This window comes from Elephas maximus, chromosome 5 (assembly GCF_024166365.1).
Source record: "Elephas maximus indicus isolate mEleMax1 chromosome 5, mEleMax1 primary haplotype, whole genome shotgun sequence".
Taxonomy (NCBI): Eukaryota; Metazoa; Chordata; class Mammalia; order Proboscidea; family Elephantidae; genus Elephas; species Elephas maximus.
In genome coordinates, this window is record NC_064823.1 from 110,315,922 (window position 1) to 110,341,470 (window position 25,549).

A 25,549-nucleotide genomic window follows, 5' to 3' on the forward strand; every position below is an offset into this window, starting at 1 on the left:
GCGGATCTCAGAGGTCGTTTTAAGAACGTATATAAAAAAAAACAAAACCAAACCCTCTGCCGTTGAGTCTACTCCAGTTTTTTTTTTATTGTAAAAATTCATTGCATTGTACTCTCAAGATTAGTTCACATTATGCAATTCACTATATGTGTGTTATGCCTGATAAAAAATAAAAAGCTGTTTATAATTGTCATTTTCATAAGTTCTTCACTTCAACGTACAGATCCCAAATCCACGAAGAGGCCAGTAACAACACGCTCTTCAGTTGGGGCCTTCGGCTCCGCACACCGAGCCCCTGCCCTTCGGCATCGAGAGTCCCAGAAACCGGAAGCGGAAGTGCGCGTCCATTCCTATCTCCCCGGCTCCGGCTGTGTCTTTTACCTACTGCTGCCCGGGGGACAGGAGGGCGTCCGGAGATGTAAGGGCTCTGCTCCTGCTCTTTGCACAGTCCTGGTCTCTCCACCCTCCCTGGGCTGCTCCAGAGCCGCGCGACTACGCGTAGCTATGCTGCGCCGGGCTTCCCACCGCCGCCATCCCGCTGCCTCAGCAGCAGAGCCGGGCCCCTCCCTGGCTCTCTTGGGCTGCGGCTGTTTTCTTCTGGGCGGGGTTTGGGATGGCCAACTAGGTGGGCTGGACCTGTGTCTCTGTGTTAATAACAGGTAAAATCGTAAATCCTCGCTAAACAAAAGTGTTGATTTCTACACCAGCAGCGTCAGCTTCACCTGGGTGTTAGAAACACAGTGACGGGCTTCGTGGAAGCCCAGGGTGAGTTTAAAATACCCTGCTCCTACCCCCTCCAGTCTGCTGCTCACCCTGCTCTCATTTGTTTTCTGTGCTTGATCAGGCAGGACTTTGGTTAAGTATTGCTGGTCATCCAAGCAATAAGGTTATGGTAAAGAATATATCCCCCCTACTTTTAATGTTTTTTTGTTACTTTTGATGGTTGTGGAGTCCTGGTGGTGCAGTGGTTAAGAGCTCGGTTGCTAAACAAAGGGTCGGCAGTTCGAATCCACCAGCTGCTCCTCGGAAACCCTATGGGACAGTTCTGCTGTAAAAGGTCGTTATGAGTCGGAACGGACTCGACAGCAGTGGGTTTGGCTTTTGGTTTTGGCTTATCTGAAAGGGCTGCTTCAGACTTGAATCCACTCCATTTTGTAATTTCTGCTTTTGTACATGCTACCGAGATACTAAGAAAAATTTTTTTCCTTAAAGTATAACTAACCTTTAAAAGCAGCTTGTTTAGTTTTACATAATTGTATTTAGGTCATCAGGCTCACTGAAACACTTGAAACTTGTTCTTCCAGAAAACAATCGAAGATCAATGAACATGTCTAGTTTCTAAGACATCAAAGGTCTTACAGTCATGCCTCACTGATCTTGAGATTGTCTTAGCAAGATTTCCATTTTTCTATTCTTTATAATATTGGTCTTTGTAGCCAATTTGAGAAAGAATGTTACCAGAATGTTCCCAGAAGTAACCAAGCAACTAAACCCACACCTAGCCTTTGAACAAATCACTGAAGTTTCCCGGTTCCCACATATCCTGCACTCAACTATCTTACCTAACCAAGCACCAGTCAGAATGTTGGTAGCTTGTTCCCAAGGAGTTGTAAAACAAACAGCTTATCTGCAGTTTGTTTCCAAGGAGCCTTAAAATAAAACTGTAAACCACCAATCCAAAATGCCTAGGTATCCCTTGATAACCCAATCCAAGATGAACCCCCGCTTCCAGTAATCCCACCTAACACTGATCTAAATTTGTAACTTCCAATCAAAACAGTGCACCTAAAGTTCTTTTGTTCTCACTCTATAAAAATGTTCTTGCATCTCCACTACCTTGGATTAAATTCTACTTTGTGCGGTGCAGTGCCTCCCCAGCTTGGTCAGGTTGTCTTTCCTTTCAGTAAATCTCTCTTGATTTTATTTTAAATAGAACATGTATCGTTCCTCAATGATGGTCTTTAAGATAGATGAAACATGAGTTGGAACTAGTATGTGCATTTTAGGACCACTTAAACCAATTTTAGGAGGAAAAATATTTAGTAAGAGCCACATTTTGAAGAATTTCTTTGGCTGTAAGGCAGACATTTTTGTCATGATTATGTGAGAAACAGTATGGCCAAACCTAGTTGGTCTGCTGTAAACTGTGATGTGGCTGAACAAGCTTAATGTAGGCATTGAGCGATTTATAGAGATCACACACCCAGTATTTGTCCAAGATCTTAAGGATTGGCTGAGACAGGATCTGTGTGGGATTGGATTCTAGTGATTCAACCACAATTTCTGGGACTGAAGAGTCACACTTTTTAATAGGTCGAAGCTTGCTTGTAGGAAATGTGGGCATATTCCCAATGTCAGGGCTGGAAATGTTGGGAATGAGGACAAAGTGGGAGGTGTGTGTAATGTGTTGAATAACGTCTAAGAGTTAAAACAATGCTAGAGATTTATCAGTCAGTCATACAATTTGCCAGTTGGACAACACACAGCATGAGCCTGGGTGTTGCACCTAAGATGAGGCAGTATGGGGTTTTTATAGTCCAAGGAACAAAGAAAGGGAAGTCCAAGTGGTTTCGATGAGTCTTTTGGATATTCGTCAAAATGTCTCTTGAAATCCTTTCTTCCTCTGTTGTGTTTGTCTAAGAAGACAAATGATGCAAGTCTGAGGGGTCGATGTCTGCTGATACCAGCTTGTCTGGAATGTAGACTATTTTAAGAGAGTTACATTACACGTAAACTTAAACAAGCAAGTTATTATCTCTGATATTTGGATTACTTATTATCATAAACATTTGCATTTTGACACCAGGTTTCGCCATGTTCTCTTTTTTCCACATTTTGTTTTCGTCTCCGCATAGATTTCTAGCCTCCACAAATGAAAGTAATCAAAATACCGAGACAAATTTTCGTGTGTCAGCCATACTACAGTTTTGCAAAAAGTACCTCATCCTTTGTAATAATTGTTTCAGAAAGTATTCTTGCTTAAATAAATGTGAAATGCACAACTACTAGAAAGTCACAATTTATAGTAAATAATTTTTAACATAAAAAAAATTTTTTTTTTTTTAAATTTTGAACATAAGTAACGCTTAAATGAAGTAAATAAAATAATGTGTGATGTCTGTAATATTGTTACTGGAATGACGTTCTTGCCTCTCACTGGTCAAGAATGAGCAGGTAAGGCACGTACATAGTTTTCCACACGAGCAAAGCTTTATTGATAAAGAGGCTTGCAAGTGGAGACGAGGAGGGCCTAGAGCAATGCATACCCTCATCTCACAGAACAAAAGACAGGCCTGAGTTTTTAAAAGTTCTTGGAGGCAGGAAAGATTCATGTTTATTCATAGACACAGGCAGGGATATGTTAACTAAGGTGCCCTCGCAGTAGCTTTCCAAGATGGCGCCTGTCCTGGAGGCCTCTGGGATTCATAGCAGAACTTATTATGAGGTGTCATGCCTGCGCAGTCTCTCGCTCCCCAGGTTCCATCCCTCAGCTGGGGCTGCAGCCCTTTACTGCCCCTGGTGGAAGGTCACGCAACAGTCACAGGTGGATGTTCTGTGCATGTTCTGGGGCCTGGTTTTCTCCAGCTGTTTCTGAAAGGCAACTTTATAAAGAAGTTTGCAGGCAATTTTTAGATACCCTGCCCCATTGTTCTGGGGAATGGCTTTGTTTCTGCGCTCTGGCCCATTTCTTGTTATTTTGTTTACAGATTTTGGGGCCCCTCTATTCTCTGTCTTCCTAAGACTCTAGGTTCAGCAGTCAGCCCCCTATTACCTCCCTTATAGTATAGTCTGTTTCTCTTTTACTTGTTTCTCCTCTAACCACACCAGTCTCTTTGCTATTTTTTAAACAGGCGCCCTCTGATCTCAGGGCCTTTGCTCCCCATCTTAATATGACTAGAGAATGTTTCTTTTTAAACCAAATATAATAAAGTAAACCAAGTGTAATAATGAGGGCGGTATGTGTACAGGCAATCCCCAGGTTACGAACAAGATTCGTTCCTGTACGTGTCTAAGAATTTGTAGGTAAGTCGGAATAGGTGCGTACTGTTCTTATCTAGGCTTACTTTAGTGCTAACCCAAAGGTCGGTGGTTCAGAGCCACCATTGGCTCCTTGGGAGAAAGATGTGGCAGTCTTTGTCTATAAAGTTTTACAGCCTTGGAAACCCTATGGGGTTGTTGACAGTGTTTAGTGCAAGAAAAGGGTATAGCCTATTCAATGATGTAAAATCTGCAGGTGAAGGTGATTGTGATGAAGAATTTGATTCAAGTCATTTCAAAGTGAGGCCAAATTTACAGACAAGTACCAGTTGTCTGTAAGCCAGGCATTTGTACCTCAAGAACTGCCTGTATGTCAAATCTATTAAATGTGAAAGCAAAAAAAGGATATCATTTCATATAGAATAAGAGATAGGAAAAGTAGACACTGAAAGTCAAACAGTGAGTACATACATCATTTCAAAAATTTATAGTGTCTAAATTTAAGTGTTCTGTTTATGAAACCATTGCTAAGTCTAATGTCATTAGATAATCTCTTTTTTTAAACTATTTAGAATTATACTTCATCAGAATTTTTGTTATAGATGTAGACCTGTTACTTTTTTTCCATACTAATAATCAGTTGATGCCTATCCATTTACTTTAAAAAGTTCAGGGCAAGTGTGTGCTCTAGAAGACCAGAGCCTGTTCAGCTTAAACACAAATGCAAATACAAATGCCCTCCGGGTAGAGCATTACCTTCAGCCTGGGAGGAAGCCCTGCCCAGGGAAGGAGTAGAAAGCCAAGAACCTGTGACTCCCTCCTTATTTAATACTCTTTCTCGTCCGTCCTTCTTCCCTTTTAGGTCCTAGGTGTGGTGCAGGGAGAACTAGTCCAGTCTAGGCAGTTGGGGATCTAGAGTGACCATCTTGTACTTCCTAAATCACATGGAAGGATTTCAGCAGCTCAGACTGGCTGTGTGGACCAAACATTCATCTGCCTCCAGACTGCCTAAAATCCTTTTATTGAAGTGGCTTCTTGGGCTTCGAGAGCACATTCACTTAGACTTCCAGAAGTTGGAGCTAAGAATTGGCAAGTGTTACAGAGTACTGGGTTACTCTTACAGTAGGAGGACAAGGCAAGATATGAACTGTTGGAGGACCAGTTGTGTGCTGGTTCCTCAGTAAGGTAAAAAGGTGGCACAGGAGGCCAAGGGACTGAGCCCTAGGAGGCATCTTAAGGGCCTGCTCCACTGTCACTGGGCCCTTCATCTATACATATGTGGTTTTTGAAGCTGTGGCTGCCTGGAGTCACCTTCCTTGTGTGACTGTCAGAGCTGGAACCATGGGGGTATTAACATCATTTACCTGGGTCTTGGTTGTCTGCGTTGAGTGACAGAATCTCCTGACCGGAGGATGAAAACAACAGCTCTGGCTGAGGAGGCTGAGCCCCAGGCCCCCCAGAGCCAACGTCGTCCCACCACTGCAGTATTCTTGCCACTTGTTTTGGTTATCTAGTGCTGCTGTAACAGAAATACCACAAGTGGATGGCCTTAACAAAGAGAAACTTATTCTCTCACAGTCTAGTAGGCTACAAGTCCAGGGGAAAGCTTTCTGTCTCTGTCGAGTCTGGAGGAAAGTCCATGTCATCAGTCTTCCCTTGGCCTAGGAGGTTCTCCACACAGGAACCTCAGGTCCAAAGGACACACTCTGCTCCTGGCACTGCTTTCTTGGTGGTATGAGGTCCCCATGTCTCTGCTCGCTTCTCTTTTTTATATCTCAAAAAAAGAGATTGGCTTAAGACACTAATTTTTTTTTATATACTTCTATTTATTATATTTTACATTTTGTTTTACATCTTATTTTATTGCATTTTTTTAAAATTTTTATTGAGCTTCAAGTGAACATTTACAAATCAAGTCAGTCTGTCACATATAAGTTTATATACACCTTACTCCATACTCCCACTTTCTCTCCCCCTAATGAGTCAGCCCTTCCAGTCTCTCCTTTCGTGACAATTTTGCCAGCTTCCAACCCTCTCTGCCCTCCCATCCCCCCTCCAGACGGGAGATGCCAACACAGTCTCAAGTGTCCACCTGATACAAATAGCTCACTCTTCATCAGCATCTCTCTCCTACCCACTGTCCAGTCCCTTCCATGTCTGATGAGTTGTCTTCGGGAATGGTTCCTGTCCTGGGCCAACAGAAGGTTTGGGGACCATGACCGCTGGGATTCCTCTAGTCTCAGGCAGGCCATTAAGTCTGGTCTTTTTGTGAGAATTTGGGGTCTGCATCCCACTGATTTCCTGCTCCCTCAGGGGTTCTCTGTTGTGCTCCCTGTCAGGGCAGTCATCGGTTGTGGCTGGGTACCAACTAGTTTTTCAGGTCTCAGGATGATGTAAGTCTCTGGTTCCTGTGGCCCTTTCTATCTCTTGGGCTCATAGTTATCGTGTGACCTTGGTTTCTTCATTCTCCTTTGATCCAGATGGGTTGAGACCAATTGATGCATCTTAGATGGCCGCTTGTTAGCATTTAAGACCCCAGACGCCACATTTCAAAGTGGGATGCGGAATGTTTTCATAATAGAATTATTTTGCCAATTGACTTAGAAGTCCCCTTAAACCATGGTCCCCAAACCCCCACCCTTGCTCTGCTGACCTTTGAAGCATTCAGTTTATCCTGGAAACTTCTTTGCTTTTGGTCCAGTCCAGTTGAGCTGACCTTCCATGTATCGAGTATTGTCCTTCCCTTCACCTAAAGCAGTTCTTATCTACTAACTAATCAGTTAAAAACCCTCTCCCACCCTCCCTCCCTCCCCGCCTCGTAACCACAAAAGCGTGTGTTCTTCTCAGTTTATACTATTTCTCAAGATCTTATAATAGTGGTCTTATACAATATTTGTCCTTTTGCCTCTGACTAATTTCACTCAGCATAATGCCTTCCAGGTTCCTCCATGTTATGAAGTGTTTCACCGATTCGTCACTGTTCTTTATAGATGCGTAGTATTCCATTGTGTGAATATACCATAATTTATTTACCCATTCATCTGTTGATGGACACCTTGGTTGCTTCCAGCTTTTTGCTATTGTATACAGAGCTACAGTAAACATGGGTGTGCATATATCTGTTTGAGGACACTCTCTAATTTTGTAGATCTCATCTGTATAACTGCCACTAATCTATCTTGTTACATCATAGTGATAGGATTTAGAACACATAGGAAATCACATCAGATGGCAAAATGCTACATAAGCATACAATAGCGGGAATCGTGACCTAGCCAAGTTGACAGATATTTTGGGGGGATACAATTCAATCCTTGACACTACTGGGGCCTTTCCTGTACACTTCTAAAACTACAGCTTCACCCTACACACTGATGGAGTAATTTGGGGGGAGAGGGTTCGTAGGAGAAGGCCCTGACTTTTTATGGGGTCCTGGGTAGGGCTTGATGCTATCATGCCCTCACCAAAGGAATGAGTCTGGGGAGAGTGAGTCTACCTGGATCACGTTTGGGATTTCTAAACTCTTTCTTTTTTTCCAGTGGTGAATGTTCTCAGGTGTGTGAGAAGCATCATTCTCTACTTCCTTGTCCCCTCACCTGTCTGTGCCTAGTTGTTGTTGTTAGGTGCCATGGAGTCTGTTCCGACTCATAGCAACTCAACGTACAACAGAAAAAACACTGCTGGGTCCTGCACCATCCTCACAATCGTTGCTATGTTTGAGTCCGTTGTTGCAGCCACTAGGTCAATCCATCTCATTAAGGATCTTCCTCTTTTTCTCTGACCCTCTACTTTACCAAGCATGATATCCTTCTCCGGGGACTGGTCCCTCCTGATCACATGTCCAAAGTACATAAGACGAAGTCCCACCATCCTCGCTTCCAAGGAGCATTCTGCCTGTCCTTCTTCTAGAACAAATTTGTTTGTTCTTCTGTCAGTCCATGGTATATTCAATATTCTTCGCCAACACCATAATTCAAATGCATCAATTTTTCTTTGGTCTTCCTTACTCATTGTCCAGCTGTTGCATGCTGTGGTCATTAAAGTTATGTCAACTTGGCTGGGCCATGATTCTCAGTGGTTTGGCAGTTGCGACATAGTCTGACATGATCACTTCCATGATGAGATTTGGTATAATGTGACCATCTCCATGATGGGATCTGCTGTGAGTAGCCAGTCAGTTGAAAGGGAGTTTCCTTGGGGGTGTGGCCTGCATCAAATATAAGTGAACTCTCTGGCAAGTCTTGGGGGCTTTTGCTTGCCCTGAATCCTGCAGCTGACTCCTGCTGTCAGACTGCTGGTTCTTGGGACTTGAGCTAATAGGTTACCTGTGGCCTTGCCTACCAATATTGGGATTTGTTGGCGTTTGGAGCCTGTGAGCTAGAGCCCTGCTGTCTGACCTAGTGATCTTGGGTTCACCAGCCCCTGTGGCTACGTGAATCAGGAGAAACTTATATCCTGACCTATGGACATGGGATGTTCCAGCCTGTATAATCTCATGAGCTGTTTCCTTAATATAAATCTCTATGTATACATTTAGAGGGTTTACTGGATTTTGCTTCTCTAGAGAAGCAACCCAGCCTAAGACACGTGTGCATAAGGCAATTGAAAATACCATGGCTTGGGTCAGGTGCACCTTACTCCTCAAAGTGACATCTTTGCTTTTTTAACACTTTAAAGAGGGCTTTTGCAGCAGATTTGTCCAATGCAATATGTAATTTGATTTCTTGACTGCTATTTCCAAGGGCATTGATTGTGGATCCAAGTAAAATGAAATCCTTGACAACTTCAATCTTTTCTCCTTTTATCATAATGTTGCTTATTAATCCAATTGTGGGAATTTTTGTTTGCTTTATGTTGAGGTGTAGTCCATACTGAAGGCTGTGGTCTTGATCTTCATCAGTAAATGCTTCAAGTCTTCTTGACTTTCAGTAACCAAGGTTGTGTCATCTGCATAACGCAGGTTGTTAATGAGTCTTCCTCCAATCCTGATGCCTGTTTTTCTTCATATAGTCCAGCTTTTCAGATTATTTGCTCAGCATTCAGATTGAATAAGTGTGGTGAAAGGATATAATCCTGACACACCTTTTCTCATTTTAAACCACACAGTATCCTCTTGTTCTGTTCAAATGACTGTCTTTTGGTCTATGTACACGTACCTCATGAACACAAGTGTTCTGGCATTCACATTCTTCACAATGTTATTAATTTGTTATGATCCACACAGTTGGATATATTGTCAATAAAACACAGGTAAACATTTTTAAACATCTTCTTGGTATTCTCTGCTTTTAGCCAAGGTCCATCTAACATCAGCAATGATATTCCTCATTCCATGACTTCTTCTGAACCCAGCGTGAATTTCTGGTAGTTCCTTGTCAATGTACTGCTGCAACCTTTTTAGAACTATCTTCAGCAAAATTTTACTTGTGTGTGATGTTAATGATTTTTTCAGTAATTTCTGCATTCTGTTGGATCACATTTGTTTGGGATGGGTCATATATGATCTCTTTTTGTCGATTGGCCAGTTAGCTGTCTTCCTGATTTCTTGAGATAGATGCATGAGTGCTTCCAGTATTGCATCCATATGTTGAAACATCTCAGTTGATATTTTGTCAATTTCTGGAGGCTTGTTTTTCACCAGGGCCTTCATTGCCACTTGGACTTCTTCCTTCAGTACCATCAGTTCATGATCATATGCAACTGCCTGAGATGATTGAACATCAACCAATTCTTTTTGGTTAAGTGACTCTTTGTATTCCTTCCATCTTCTTTTGATGATTTCTGCATTGTTCAACATTTTGCCTATTTTTGTTGTTGTTAGGTGCCGTCAAGTCAGTTCCAACTCCTGACGACCCTGCGCACAACAGAAAGAAACACTGCCTGGTTATGCGTCATCCTCAAAATCATTGTTACGCTTGAGCCCATTGTTGCAGCCACTTCATCATTCCATCTCATTGAGGGCCTTCCTCTTTTTCACTGGCCTTTTACTTTACAAAGCATGATGTCCTTCTCCAGGGACTGATCCCTCCTGAAAACATGTCCAAAGTATGTGCAACATAGTGTTGCCTCCTTGCTTCTAAGGAGTATTCCGGATGTATTTCTTCCAAGACAGATTACTTTCGCTTGTAGAATCCTTTAGTATTGCAACTCAAGGCCTGAATTTTTTCTTCAGCTCTTTCAGCCTGAGACATGCTGAGCGTGTTCTTCGCATTTGGTTTTCTAACTCCAGGCCTGTGCCTAGAGCTGGTGTTAAAGCCGTATAATTTTTGACAGCTCTCCCCAGTCTTGAATTAGAATGTAAAATTAAAGTTTTCTTTTTTGCTAGAGAATTTCAACATATGGGATCGGTGTACTTAAGCTGTTGGGTTTACAGTTTCCACTGGAAGAAAATGTCTAGAATCAGTTTATGTGTTTCTACTAGGAATTTTTTTTCCATTTTCTTTTTTAAATAATTTTTATTGTGTTTTAAGTGAAAGTTTACAAATCAAGTCAGCACCTCACACAAAAACCCATACACAACTTGCGACATACTCCCAATTACTTCCCCCCACCATGAGACAGCCTGCTCCCTCCTTCCACTCTCTCTTTTTGTGACCATTTTGCCAGCAGCTTCTAAGCCCCTCTACCCTCGTTATCTCCTCTCCAGGGAGGAGATGCCAACATTGTCTCAAGTGTCCATCTGAACCACGTAGCTCACGCCTCACCAACATCCCTCTCCAACCCATCATCCAGACCAATCCGTGTCTGACGAGCTAGCTTCAGGGATGGTTCCTGTAGTGGGCCAACAGAAGGTATGGGGGCCATGATCACGGGCTCCTTCCATTCTCAGTCAGACAATTAAGTCTGGTCTTTTTATGAGAATTTGGGGTCTGCATCCCACTGTTCTCCTGCTCCCTCAGGGATTCTCTGTTGTGTTCCCTATCAGGGCAGTCATCGGTTGTGGCTGGGCACCATCTAGTTCTTCTGGTCTCAGGATGATGTAGTCTCTGGTTCCTGTAACCCTTTCTGTCTCTTGGGCTTATTATTATCCTGCGTTCTTGGTGTTCTTCATTCTCCTTTGATCCAGGTGGGTTGAAACTCATTGATGCATCTTAGATGGCCGCTTGCTAGCATTTAAGACCCCAGACGCCGATCTTCAAAGTGCGATGCAGAACGTTTTAATAGATTTTATTATGCCAGTTGACTTAGATGTCCCCTGAAACCATGGTCCGCAAACACCTGCCCCTGTTTCGCTGACCTTCAAAGCGTTCAGTTTATTCAGGAAACTGCTTTGGTTTAGTCCAGTTGTGCTGACCTCTGCCGTATTGAGTGTTGTCCTTCCCTTCACCCAAAGTAGTTCTTGTCTACTATCTATTTTCTACTAGGAATTTTTTAATATAATGAATATTAAACTTTTCAAACAGAATAATGCTTATTTTAACTGATGTAAAAGTTACTCTAAAGCTTATTTTATTCTTGAAATGGATCTGAAAGATTTCCACTACATTTAACAAATGATACACGAACCCCTAATGTGTTAAATATTTTAGCTATTTGAGGAACACTCTCCTGGCTGAGATAAAATGAGTGTACTTACTGTGATACCCCTGGTCACTGTGTTGAGAAACAGTGCCCTAATTTACATTTTTATAAATTACACAAATGTATTAGAGCACTTAATAAGTTAGTTCCCTAAATGATTAAATTCTAAATGGTTTCGTAAATGGCAATTCCTATTAAAAATATTAAATATCAGATTTGATTTATATCATGTTTAAAAATACAGTATGTTGTTGTTAGGTGCCGTCGAGTTGGTTCTGACTCATAGCAACCCCATACACCGAAGAATGAAACACTGCCCAGTCCTATGCCATCCTCACAATTGTTACCATGCTTGAGCGCATTGTTGCAGCCACTGCGTCAGTCCATCTCGTTGAGGGCCTTCCTCTTTTTTGCTACCGTCTACAATATAGTTTACTTAAATTGTGTTTCCCAATAGATAATACCTTTAACATTTCAAAACTCTTATATAAACTTTAAAAGTATACTTTGAGAACTTCTTCCCACTCTTGTTCTCATCCATCCAATCCCTATTCCACCAGCTACCTTTGGATAACCAACTTTATTACTTTCTGAGGCATCATGCTAGTGTTTCTTTATGTAAAAGCAGGCAGGTGTAGATAGAAATTTTCCCTACTTTGTTACACAAAAGGTAGTATTCTGTTTGCACTTTCTTTTCAATTACATTTTCTTGGCCATCTTTTCATAATATTGGTGTGTCTGTCCCCTAGTTGGAGGGACACGGTGAGGACGTTGGAAGCCGCTACTGGGCCCCATCCCGCCTGCTTTTGGCAGGCCTTATCTGTCAGGTTGAGGCACCCCAGCCCGTTTGCTAGGAGCAGTCCAGCCACGCTTGGACCTCAGCCCCTGTACACGTCGCCCCCTCACGGAGTGATCAGTGCCAAGCTGTGACCAGAGGTGGCACTTTTTATCACCCCGTGGACCCCGTTGTGGGAAGCCCAGACTCCAGGGATTCCTTCCCAGCAGTCTCTTTCCTTCCTTCTCTTCCACCTCCTTAGTTCTGCTCAGGGTGGAACCTAGCCTTAACCATCACAGCCAGCGTTATTCTTGCCTCACGCCTCACAGTCTGTTACTTCCAGACTTAGGTAAGTGCACAAAATAGTCGGATAGATTTTTTCTTATTGTTGTGAATACAAAATGTTGGATAAGGAAACAGTTGAAAAGTGAGTGGGAGTAGTTTGTTCATTACATATTTGGTACAACTTATCATTTAACTCATCTGAACCCAGTGCTTTCCGTTTTGGAAGATTTTTACTTACTCTTTCAGTTACTTAAGAAACATAGGCGTATTCACATTGTTTACTCCTTGTGTATGCTTAGGTAGATTGTGACTTCCAAAGAATTGGTCCATTTCATCTAGGTTATCAAGTTTGTGGGCATAGAGTTGTTCATAATAATCCTTTATTCTTTTAACATAGATGGAACCAGTAGTAGTGGTCCCTCTTCATTAGTCATTTGTGTCTTCTCTCTTTTTTTCTTAGTTACCCTGGTTAGGGGTTTGTTGATTTTACTGATCTTTTCAAAGGACCACCTTTTGCTTTGTTAACTTTCTCTATTGATTTCTTGTTTTCATTTATTCTCTAATTTTTCTTAATTTATTTTCTTCTGCTTACTTGGAATTTAAATTGCTCCAATTTTTCTAGTTCCTACGATGGAAGCTTTGATTACTGGTATTAGATCTTCTTTTCTAATACATAAAAAAAGCAAAACGTCATTGAAAAGAAAGAAAATACCAAAATGGATGTCAAAAGAGACTGAAACCTGCTTTTGAACATAAAGCAGCTAAAGCAAAAGGAAGAAATGATGAAGTAAAAGAGCTGAACAGATTTCAAAGGGTGGCTTGAGAAGACCAAGTAAAGTATTATAATGAAATGTGCCAAGAACTAGATTTAGAAAACAAAACGAAAGAAGTTGCTTGGCATTTCTTAAGCTGAAAGACCTGAAGAAAAATTCAACCCTTGAGTTGCATTACTGAATTCTATAGGCAAAATATTTACTGACACAGGAAGCACCAAAAAAAGATGAAAGGAATATACTGAGTTCTTGTACCAAAAAGAACTGTTGGTGTTCAGCCATTTCAGGAGGCAGCTTATGATTAAAAACCAATCATATTGAAGGAAGAAGTCCAAGGGCATTGGCGAAAAACAAGGCCCCAAGAATAGATGAAATACCAATTGAGGTGTTTCAACAAATGGATGCAACACTGGAGGTGCTCACTTGTCTACGCCAAGAAATTTGGAAGACAGCTACCTGGCCGACCAACTGGAAGAGATCCATATTAGTGACCATTCCAAAGAAAGGTGATCCAACAGAATATGGAAATTACTGAACAATATCATTAATATCATACACAAGTAAAATTTTGCTAATGGTAGTTCAAAAGCAGGTGCATTAGTACATCGACAGGGAACTGCCAGAAATTTCTGTTCAATTTCAGAAGAAAACGTGGAATGAGGGATGTTATTGATGATGTCAGATGGAGCTTGGCTGAAAGCAGAGAATACCAGAAAGATATTTACCTGTGTTTATTGACTATGCAAAGGCATTTGACTGTGTGGATCATAACAAATTATGGATAACACTGAGAAGAATGGAAATTCCAGAACACTTATGTGCTTATACAAAACCTGTACATAGAACAAAAAGCAGTTGTTTGAACAGAACAAGGGGGCACTGTGGGTTAAAATCAGGAAAGGTGTGTGTCAGGGTTGTATCCTTTCACTGTACTTATTCTAACTGTATGCTGAGCAGATAATCTGAGAAACTGGACTATATGAAGAAGAACAAGGCATCAGGTTTGGAGGAGGACTCATTAACAACCTGAGTTATGCAGATAACACAACCTTGCTTGCTGAAAGTGAAGGGGACTTGCAGCACTTACTGATGAAAATCAAAGACTATAGCCTTCAGTATACATTACTTCTCAGCATTAAAAAAAAAAAACTTCTCACAACTTGACCAAGAAGGAACATTGTGATAAACGGAGACAATATTGAAGTTGTCAAGGATTTCATTTTATTTGGATCCATAATAAATGCCAATGTAAGAGACAGTCAAGAAATCAAAGGACACATTGCACTGAACAAATCTGCTGTGAAAGAACTCTTTAAAGTGTTAAAAAGTAAAGATGTCACTTTGAGGACTAAGGCGCGCCTGACCCAAGCCATGGTATTTTCAGTCGCCTTGCATGCATGCGAAAGCTGGACAACGCATACAGAAGACCAAAGAAGAATTGAAGCGTTTGAATGATGGTGTTGGCAAAGCATATTGACTATACCATGGACTGCCAAAATAATGAACAAATCTATCCTGGAAGATGTTCAGACAGAATGCTCCTTAAAAAGCAAGGATGGCGAGACTTTGTCTCACCTACTTTGGACGTGTTACCAGGAGGGACCGTTTCCTGGAGAAGGACATCATGCTTGATAAAGTAGAGGGTCTGTGAAAAAGAGGAAGACCATCAATGAGATGGATTGACACAGTGGGTACAACAGTGGGCTCAAACATAGCAAAGATTGTGAGAATGGCATAGGACCAGGCAGCGTTTCATTCCGATGTACACAGGATCAGTATGAGTTGGAACCAACTCAATGGTACCTGGCAACACCAATAACAGCATACTAATCATAGTCATTTTGAATTTCAAGTCTGATATTTTCAACATCTCTGCTATATCTTAGACTGGTTCTAATGCTTACTCAGCCTTTTCAAGCTGTGTTTTTTGCCTTTACTATTCCTTGTAGTTGTTTGTTGAAAGACAAAAGTTATATGCTAAGTAAAAACTGAGGTAAACAGGACTTTACTGTGGTATATTATCTCTATCTGGCTAGAAGTTAGGATGTGTTTACTGTTTGCTGTAGGTGTCGGAGGCCAAAATGTTCTCTGTTTTTGTTTACCCTGTGGTGTTTGGGTTTCTTAGGCATTTTTAAATAAGATGTGAGACTTGGAATTCCTTCAGTTGTAATCCCCTATTATTATATAGGAACTCTACTGATGTGGCGCTAAGGTGTGGGGGCTGGGGGAGCATCCTATAGTCTAATGATGAGGTATCAGTCTCTTGGTGATCTTGTGCTCCTGGGCAGTGAACTCATGTGTTCTTCTCCCTCTATTTCCTCCCCCACTTTGTTGAGATAGAAAGCGCAGATGGACCTGGAGTTGAGTATTTCACTTTTGCAGTCAGTTAGACTCTAGCAGAATAGTTTCCCTTGATGGCAGGCCTTGTTCAGAACAGAATGCACTGGGTGAGTTTCGAAAGGCTACTTTTCCTCTTCTCCCTACTGGAAGCATGAGGAGATTTTTCTCTGATCTTCATACGAGGACCTGGTAGGGTTCCTAGAGAGAAAACTCAAAAAACGGTGTGGATCTCTCTAAGATTAGATTTCCTTGGCATTTTCAACCCTCAAGCTTGTCCACACAGCCTTCAGCAAGTTGTCAGTTACTGTTTAAGTTTTCCTACTCCTGTACTGACCCTAGCTGTGGTTTCTCTCCTGGGCTTCTGCCCTGGTATGATTCTCTGTATGTGTCAATGTGTCCCTTCAGTTTTGGAGGCAGCAATTTGCCCTGTGACTTCAGTTCTCTGAGTTCAGTTTGGTCAGCTTTTTTCATTGTTGTTGTTGTTGGGAGGAAGGAGAGACAACTTCCAAACTCCTCATTATATCAGACCAGAAACTGAAAGACTTTGTGTTTTGTATCATTATGATTGTCTTTATTTTCATATTAATTTCTTTATACTGTTCATTTATGCTGCTATTATTTTTCCAGTGTCCCAAATTTATATATTTAGTGTATTCCTAATGACCTTTTACTCTTTAAGAATAAGCAATGGATATTTTCTTTCTTGAGAATGAAGGTCAGTGGAACCCTTTGACTCTTGTGCCTCTACATGGGGACGTGTTGAAGTCAATGAGCATGTGAAATCTATATGAGTATTTGCAAAATTATCACAGTCTGCTTCCAAGTTGTTTAGAATTGAAAGTGTGGGTTTTTTTTAATCAAGCTAGGTTTCACTAGCTAGTGGATTCGGAAATGCTTCTTTGCAATCACTCAGTAAAGAGAAATATGCTTGTGCTACTTGTTGTTTGTCCCCTTATTGTGCTGCATTTTCTGTAGAACTTATTGCCGCTTGACATTATATTCTATTGTTTATATACTGTCCACACCCAAAGAATTTATGACCTGTGTGCATCTGGATATTTCTGTTTTATTCACTTCTGTACCTGCTTTGCCCACATGAAGTAGGCTGTGCGTCCATATTACCGAAGCGAATTTTAATAAATGAAGAAACCAGAGTTAAGGACCTCAAGGGAAGCCATCTTGCCTGAGACATACGGCTTTGCCAGAAAAAGGACCTCCAGGTTGTTTGAATTGAATAAGATGTTTCATTTGCCTCCTCTCCCTAGCACCCAGCTGGGCTCTAGGTAATCCATGGTGTTATAGGAGAATAACAACCAGAATAACAACAAAACTGTATGTATATGAACAGAAGTGTAGTTGTCAGGAATTTAGTTTGAAAGACAACAACAACAACAAAAAAAAAAAAGGCGACATTCTAACTGGACAATAGTGCCCGTGAGATTGATTAATTTTCTCTAACTCTCCTCAGCTATTGAAATAATATCTGCTTAGGAGAGTCATTATGAGATATAAATGAGGTAGTATGTGAAGCTGTTTGCAAAACCTTTCACATATCTTAGTTGCTCAATACATTTTTTCATGGCTTTAAAATATGCAATCTGCCCCACTACGGTGGAAGAGACTTTTGAATGTTGGCTCTTGATGGACGTTTGTTGTGACAACATCATACCAGAAATGATTAGAGATGACCCAGGCAGCTCACTTCACCCCTGCCCTGACAAGAGGAGCGTTTCTGTTCTATAGCTGCTTTACTGTTGAGCTCAATTTTAGCATCATTAGTGCAGTATAGCAACGTTTTCTGTCCTCACTACATAGGGAAGCCACTGGATTGAAGATACTTCACAGAGACCACTCCGACAGCCCAGGGGATTCCAGAGGTTAGGGTTCAGATAGTCATGCTTATGTGCATTCCAGGGGGTGCAAATGTGAGAAAATTTTCCAGGGGAGCCTCTGGAGAGCTAATGCGTAAGTCTCCATTTCATAGGAATCACCAGTATTTTAACAACTAAACCCTCTGTACTTCAATTAACTTTCTTATAAAATTAATTAACTTACTTACAAAATGGGAATCTTAACCTCTTCTCAGTCAGCAAACACAAGGGCATGCTATTACGGTTCTTGCAGAGGTAGGGTGTTTTGTAATAATAGTAGAGTGTTTTCGTGGGTGTCTGGATGTATGTTTGTTGAGGGGAGCAATCACCGATAATTGATGTACAGTACCACTGGATATGGAAAGTTTGATAATAGTGGAGAACTCTGAATTCTCATGTTTCCTGTCTGTCAACTGAGCCTTGTCTAACTTTTCAATACCTTGCCTGTTTCCATGTAAGAGACAGAGAACATGAGAGCACAACTGCTCAGTTATTGAAAAATAGGTGACAAACATATAATGATCCATAATTCTTGAAAAGTATTTTCTGCAGATGATCCCGTCACCTCCTGATCATCTGGAGTTTTTCAAGAAAATAAGATCAAGTCAGGGCCTTGAGTTGCCAGTTTGTTTTTGTGGGCCCCTCTCATGGTGAGGGGCAAAAGGAAAAACTGCCAGTCCTTCTGTGTCCCAGGTGTAACTATCTCATCCTGCTTTCACCCTGTGTTTCATGTTTTGTTGAGTGTTCTGGTCAGTCTTTTTGGAAGAGGTGAAATTGTTTTTTCACAAGGAAGTGATGATCTAATTATAGAAATAATATTTTTATTATTACAGCCTTTCTCTAATTATTGCTATGTGCTATGACTGCTCCAGTCCATAAAGATAGAGTGAATAATACTGGAATGGGTCACAATGAAATTATGACGAGATAAGTTCAGTGTGTTGGGAGTATCGTTAAGTCTATGAGACTGGATACAGTCAGTGAGGAAGTGAATGTCGACCGTGAATGGAAGAAGCCAATAGTTAATCCCTAGAGTAGACCTTGGTAGAACATAGGACCTTGTGTCAAATCCCTATGAATTCTCAGTTTCCCAGGACTTTCAGCCTCACCCTTCCTTTTGCATACATTGGAGTACATGGTACCTTGTTGATCCAGAATATGTGGGATGTCTTGGGACTCAGTTGTCATTGAGGATGTGGCTTTGGACTTTACCGAGGAAGAGTGGGCCTTACTGGATCTTACTCAAAAGAAACTCTACAGAGATGTGATGATGGAAACCTTCAGAAACCTGGCCTCAGTAGGTAAAGATGGCATCACTTTTTTTTTTTTTCATTTACATGTTTAACGGACACATATATCATACTCATTGACCCTGCACCAACATTTGGGCTGAGGAATGGAAATTCATTGATAAATAATACAGGCATGGTCATTTGTTCTACGGAGCGTACATATTCTGGTTTCTTCTTAAACATAAAATGGTATGTATTAAAATGACTTTTTATTTCTCTTGTACTTAAAGGCCTTGAGCCACTTTTAAGTGTTGCCAGTGTGAGAATTGGCTCATGGGACGCTTGGGCACAAAGAGAAAATATGTGGTGTGGGACCTTGTAAATTGTTTTACTGTGTTTATGACAGGTTTGACATGATTATTTCGCTGCAGATAAACTCATACCTCTCATCTCAGGAGATTCTGAAAGCCAAAGTGTTAGCTCAGTGTAAATGAAATGTTCATTGCTCTTCACTGGCTTTTCCCATGATATTTCTTTCTCCATGAGCACCGTGTCACCCACACACATTTGTTCTCCTAGATAAGCAATAGACAGATCTGAGAAGAGTAAAGATAGGACTCATTCAGGTCCACTGTGTTGGGGAGCAGCAGGAAGTAAAAAATCCTTTGAAAGACTAGCCCTGTATGGAGGAATTAGATTTGAATAAATCAGTTAGAAAAGGTCTCTTTTGGGTTAAGGGGAGTGAACTTCACAGATACCTGAGCTTATTTTTCTGACTTTCCTCAGTCTTCTCACAGCTATGTTCATGGAGAAAGACCTCTTTTCCTCCTACATTGTACATTGTGCATTTTCATGTTACATGTGTCATGGATGTATTTCCTAGTAAATTACTTTCTGACCATTGCCAGACATCCAAATGCCTCAAAGTCCTTCTTTGCTCACAGCTATCTTTGTGCTACTAATAATTCTTTTTTTTTTTTTCATATTGTGAACCTCAACTTCAATCATTGTGTCAGTTTCTCGAGACCTTAATGATAGAGAAAAATTATCTAGCGAACATATTACAGTGGAAATCATGAAGAAAAGCACCTGGTTCACCATGTTAGGAGAAATCTGTAAACTGCGTGGCATCGAAGATCAGCCTAAAAACCACGGGAGACGTATAAGGTAAGTGTTATTCACACAAGAGAGAGCAGTAGACAGTCTTAAGGTATCATGGTATTAAAACTATATATGTACAGTAAAACCTGTGAAAGCCAGAACCTGTGTAAGGCAGAAAACTGTCAAGAGAAGGAAAACTCAAATATCCACTAAAAACAAGTCTTATGACTGTAATGCTGCACCCTGTCAAAGGAAGAAAACTGCAAGACCCAGAAAAGCAAGGCAGCCCTGTCGAGTTCCAGCTCTCACAGGTTTCACTGTATATATATAGATATAGAGATATCGATACATTGATATATGTATACAGATATAACAACAACAGCAAAAAAAAACCCAAACCCATTGCCATCGATTTGATTTTGACTCATAGCAACCTATATGGATATATTGATATCTCTGGATAGATAGATACATAACTAGCTCTAAAATTGTGTATTCAGAGAATTTTTACAAAGTATTATTTTCATAAATGTGAGTCAGATACTGAGTACTTGAAACATATTTCTCTAGTACACAATTATCAGAAAGCCTCATATTTTAGAAACACTGTGTCAGTAATGGTAGCATCTCTACTAGATAATTTAACCTATGAAGCATGAGACACCTCAGGGCAAAAAATATATGTTCACAATGTTTATAATGGTAAAATGACAACAAATTTATTCCCATTGACGTGTTGCCCTTTTTTAAACAGAAGGCATACAGTAGAGAACCTTTGTGAACATAACAAAGGCAATCGGTGTGGAAAAACCTTCAGCAAGATTTCAACTCTTACTGTACTCAAAACAACTACTTCAGAATTAAATCCTTCTGAATGCTGCAGATATGGAAGAGCCTTCATGCATCATTCATCACTTAAGCATCATGTCAGATCTCAGACTGGATGCCCTGCCTATGGGTGTAAGGAATGTGGAGAAGCCTGCAGTTGTCCCTCCTACCTAAGCACTCCTGTGAGAACTCTTTAACAGGAAGCAAGCCCTATAAACATAGGGAGTGTGGAAAAGGCTTGATTTGTATCTCAACTCTCAATAATCATGTGACAACACTCACTAAAGAGAAACCCTGTCCTAGTTATCAAGTGCTGCCAGAACAGAAATACCACAAGTGGATGGCTTTAACAAAGAGAAATTTATTTTCTCACAGTAAAGTAGGCTAAAAGTCCAAATTCAGGGTGTCAGCTTCACAGGAAGGCTTCTCTGTCTGTCGGCTCTGGAGGAAGGTCCTCATCCTAAATCTTTCCGTGGCCGAGGAGCTTCTCAGGCACAGGGACCCCAGGTCCAAAGGACGCGCTCTGCTTCTGGTGCTGCTTTCTTGGTGGTATGAGGTCCCCAACTCTCTGCTTGCTTCTGTTTCCGTTTATCTCTTGAGAGATAAAAGGTGGTGCGGGCCACACCCCAGGGAAACTCCCTTTACCGTGGATCAGGGAGGCGACCTGAGTGAGGGTGGTATTACAATCCCACCCTAATCCTCTCAACATAAAATTACAATCACAAAATGGAGGACGACCATACAATTCTGGGAATCATAGCCTAACCAAGTTGATATACACATTTTTGGGGGTACGTAATTTAATCCATGACAAACCCTATGAATGTAGTGAATGTGGGGAAGATTTCTATAGTTTCTTAGCCTTTAGGACACATGTGAGAGGACATAAATGTAAATATAAAGAATGTTGAAAAAACCTATACTCGTCCCTCAACCGTCACTATAGGTCAAAAATTTCAGAGTGGAGAGCGATATTATGAATGTAAAGAATGTTTGAAAGCCTTTAATTGTGCTGCATCCATCACTGAGCACATAAGAAATTGCACTGTAGGGAAACCTTTTGAACACATAGAATTTGCGAAATCTTTCAGTTAGCCCTCAAACCCCACTAATCAAATAAGAACTCACAGTGGAGAGAGGCTATATGAATGTAAGAAATACAGGAAAGTCTTTAGTCAATCCTCACACCTCAGGGCCCATATAAGAGTTCACACTGGAGAGAAGCCGTATGAATGTAAGGAATGTAGGAAATCTTTCAGTCAGTCCTCATCCCTCACTAAATATGTAAGAACTCACAGTGGGGAGATGCCATTTGAATGTAAGGAAAGTGGGAAAGTCTTTAGTCCTTCTGCATCCCTCACCATACATATAAGAACTCACAGTGGAGAGAGGCCTTATGAATGTAAGGAATGTGGGAAAGCGTTTAGTTGGTCCTCAAACCTCACTAAACATATAAGAACTCACACTGGATATAAGCCTTATGAATGTAAGGAATGTGGAAAAGTCTTTAGTTATCTTTCTCCCCTCTGTAAACAGGAAATACAGGAAAGTTTTCAGATGTCTCTCATCTTTTGGAACACATATGAGTAGGTATATTGGAGAGAAACAATATACATGTAAGTGATGTTGGATAGGTTTCATCCTTTATCTTTTTACAAACCTGAAAGAAGATATGTGGCAGAGAAACCATGTAAGGGTAAGGAATGTGGGAAACTTTTTGTTTTTCTCCCCATGTTTCCAAAGACATTTGAATTCATGCATATGGAAAAGCCTTCCCTAATTAACCCTACTGAACTTGTGAGAAATCTCACTGGAGAGGTTTCTAGTAGATGTACTTGGGAACATCTACATGTCTTTTTCCATTCTTAGGCCGCGTGAGGTACATTATGCTGTGAATTGATCTTATGAATGTAAAAGATTTTGGAAGCCTTCAGTGTCCCTCCTCCTTTAGGAAGCCTACGAGACCTCATGCACTGGAGAGACCCTGTGGCTATAAACATTGTGAGAAAGCCTTCAATCACTCCTTTTTTCTTTTTGTGCACCAGGAAATGCATATCAAGGAAGAAATCTTTTAAAAAGGTTACACATGTGGAATTTTCCACTGTCTTATCCCCATACTAATTTCAATTTTGTATTTTGTGATGAAAACATTAAAGTAATATCACTTTCAATTTGAGGACATGAAGTTGTATATTTACATTTTGGTTTGTTTATATAAAAATTCTTTTCATTAGAAAGTCTCATCAACACATGGATGTTCTTATTTGTGTGGTATTTTTTATCTACTCTGTTACATGTTAATATTTTTCAGAGCATAAAGCAGTGTGTTCTCCTTGTAGAAAATTTGATTTTAACCAAAAAGTGTATGGAAAAGCAAAAATCACTTAAAATCGTTATGACCTATTATACCACCACAGTAGTCAAAACAACCTGGTACTGGTACAACAACAACCACATAGACCAGTGGAACAGAATTGAGAATCCAGGCATAAATCCATTCACATATGAGCAGCTGATATTTGACAAAGGCCCAAAGTCTGTTAAATGGGGAAAAGACAATCTCTTTAACAAATGGTGCTGGCATAACTGGACATCCATCTGCAAAAAAAGAGAAACAAGACCCATACCTCACACCATACACAAAAACTAATTCAAAATGGATCAAAGACCTAAATATAAAATCTAAAATGATAAAACTCCTGGAAGAAAAAATAGGGACAATGCTAAGAGCCCTAATACGTGGCATGAACAATATACAAAACATTACTAACAATGCACAAACACCAGAAGAGAAGCTAGATAACTGGGAGCTTCTAAAGATCAAACACCTACGCTCATCTAAAGACTTCACCAAAAAGGTCTCAACCCACCTGGAACAAAGGAGAAACAAGGTAATTATGAGCCCAAGCGACAGAAAGGGCCACATAAATCAGAGACTAGATCAGCCTGAGACCAGAACTAGATGGTGCCTGGCTACAACTGATGACTGCCCTGACCGGGAACACAACAGAGAACCTCTGAAGGAGTAGGGATTCTGTGGAGTGCAGACCTCAAATTCTCCTAAAAAGACCAGACTTAATGGTCTGACTGAGACTAGAAGGATCCTGGAGGTCATGGTCCCCAGATGGTCCCCAGACCTTCTGTTAGCCCAAGACTGGAACCATTCCCAAAGCCAACTCTTCAGACAGGGCTTGAACTGGACTATAGGATAGAAAATGATACTGGGGAGGAGTAAGCTTCTTGGATCAAGTAGACACATGAGACAGTGTGGGCCTAGCCAAATTGATACACATATTTCTGGGGGGCACAATTCAATCCATGACATACAGATTTCCATCCAATCATAAAGTTTTCATTTTTCTCGCATATATCCCTGGGAGTGGGATTGCTGTCATATGGTAGGTGTATGTTTATAAGAAACTGCCAATCTGTTTTTTAAAGGGGTTATGCCATTTTGTATTCCATCAACAATGTATAGTTTCTGTTGCTTTTGAGATCTGGAGTGGCTGCTGCTTGAAGGAACCTAGCACATTTCTGTTTGGCGTTGGCGTCAGGGAAGGACATTTGGGTGGGTGGCTCATCTCACAGGCAGCTCTGCAATTGCTGAGGGAAGGGCGTGGCCTGAAGCAGTCTCGGTGAGACCACGGGCCTATGTGTATGGGGCTCCTGGCCATGCCGCCACTACTGTTGGCAGCCTGATATGAGCCCAGGCCCCACCGAAATCTTTTTCAGAAGGAAAATAACAATCCTCACGTCTCAGCCACAGAAAGTGGCCATTGCTACTCACTGCCACAATTCCTGAGATCCCGGCCATACTCTTTCCTGGTGTGGAATCTGGAAGTAGATGTGCACATCTGAATTAGCAGGTCAGTTGGTAGTCAGCACTCTTACTACTCACTCCCTCCACCACCATGTCTGAATAAGTTTTCTCCTCTGTGTAGCAGGTGGAGTCAACATATCACCATGCAGGAGAGGGAAGGTCCAAAGGTGCATTATTTTCCTAGGCGCGCTATATGTGTATTGTGTGTGTTGGTACATTATTTTTGTGGGAACATTATTTGTGAAAAATATGGTATCCTTGTATTTCAATTTTATGTAAATTCTATTTTTCTCTTTTTTTTTTTTAACTTAAAGACTATGTTTCTAAAATTCGTGTTGCTATGTGTATATATAATCTGCCATTTCTAAGGGCTGCGTGGTTCTCCATGGTGTGTATCTACCACATTTTACCTCTCTACTCCCCCAAGCATGGAAGCCCAGGCTGCCTCAAACCTCTCACCACCACAAGTAATGGTACAACAAACACTCTTGAACACAACCCTTCATGGATCTGTGTGAGAATTCTTTTGGGGCATGGGTACCCAAAAAGAATGTCTATGCATATTCTTTATTAGACTAGGCACTGGGTAATTGCTCTGCAGAATAGCTTCTCCACTCTGATTCCTCCAGCAGTGCATGAGTCCCACATCCCCACCAACTGTTTGCTGTGTCCAGCTTCCTAATTTTTGCCAGCTCTGTAGTATGAAGTAACCAGTGTCATTGTTTTTATTTCATTTGCTGACGTTTTGAAGTGGAGTCCTCCAGGAAAAGTAAGCATGGTATATTTAATTCTTTGAGAAGCACTGCCAAATTAATGAGAAGGCAAGTAGATAAGATTAAAAATGATAAATGATGTTGCGATTTATTATGGAGTCCCTGGGTGGTGCAAACAGTTAATGCACTCAGTTGCTAATCTGAAGGGTGGTGGCTTGAGTCCAGCCAGGTACACCTCAGAAGGGCCTGGTGATCTACTTCCAAAAAATCAGCCATTGAAAACCCTATGGAGCACAGTTCTACTCTGATACA

At 41.0% G+C, this 25,549-nt stretch overlaps 2 protein-coding genes across 6 annotated transcripts in view; both read left to right on the forward strand.

The window, feature by feature from the left end:
• FRYL (FRY like transcription coactivator) overlaps positions 1 to 25,549 on the forward strand; it is a 344,107-nt gene that overhangs the window by 14,302 nt on the left and 304,256 nt on the right. The window lies entirely within an intron of this gene.
• Positions 324 to 24,975, forward strand: LOC126077185 (zinc finger protein 699-like). Of its 5 annotated transcripts, none has more exons than XM_049886283.1 (5): positions 324 to 418; positions 660 to 765; positions 18,630 to 18,844; positions 19,792 to 19,942; positions 20,631 to 24,975. In XM_049886283.1, the coding sequence occupies exons 3-5, from the start codon at positions 18,709 to 18,711 to the stop codon at positions 20,899 to 20,901; spliced, it is 558 nt and encodes a 185-aa protein (XP_049742240.1). In that variant the 5' UTR covers positions 324 to 418; positions 660 to 765; positions 18,630 to 18,708; the 3' UTR covers positions 20,902 to 24,975. The 5 variants fall into 5 exon arrangements, with proteins under 5 accessions (XP_049742240.1, XP_049742241.1, XP_049742238.1 ...); XM_049886284.1 differs by having other exon boundaries at positions 708 to 765; XM_049886281.1 differs by having other exon boundaries at positions 324 to 765.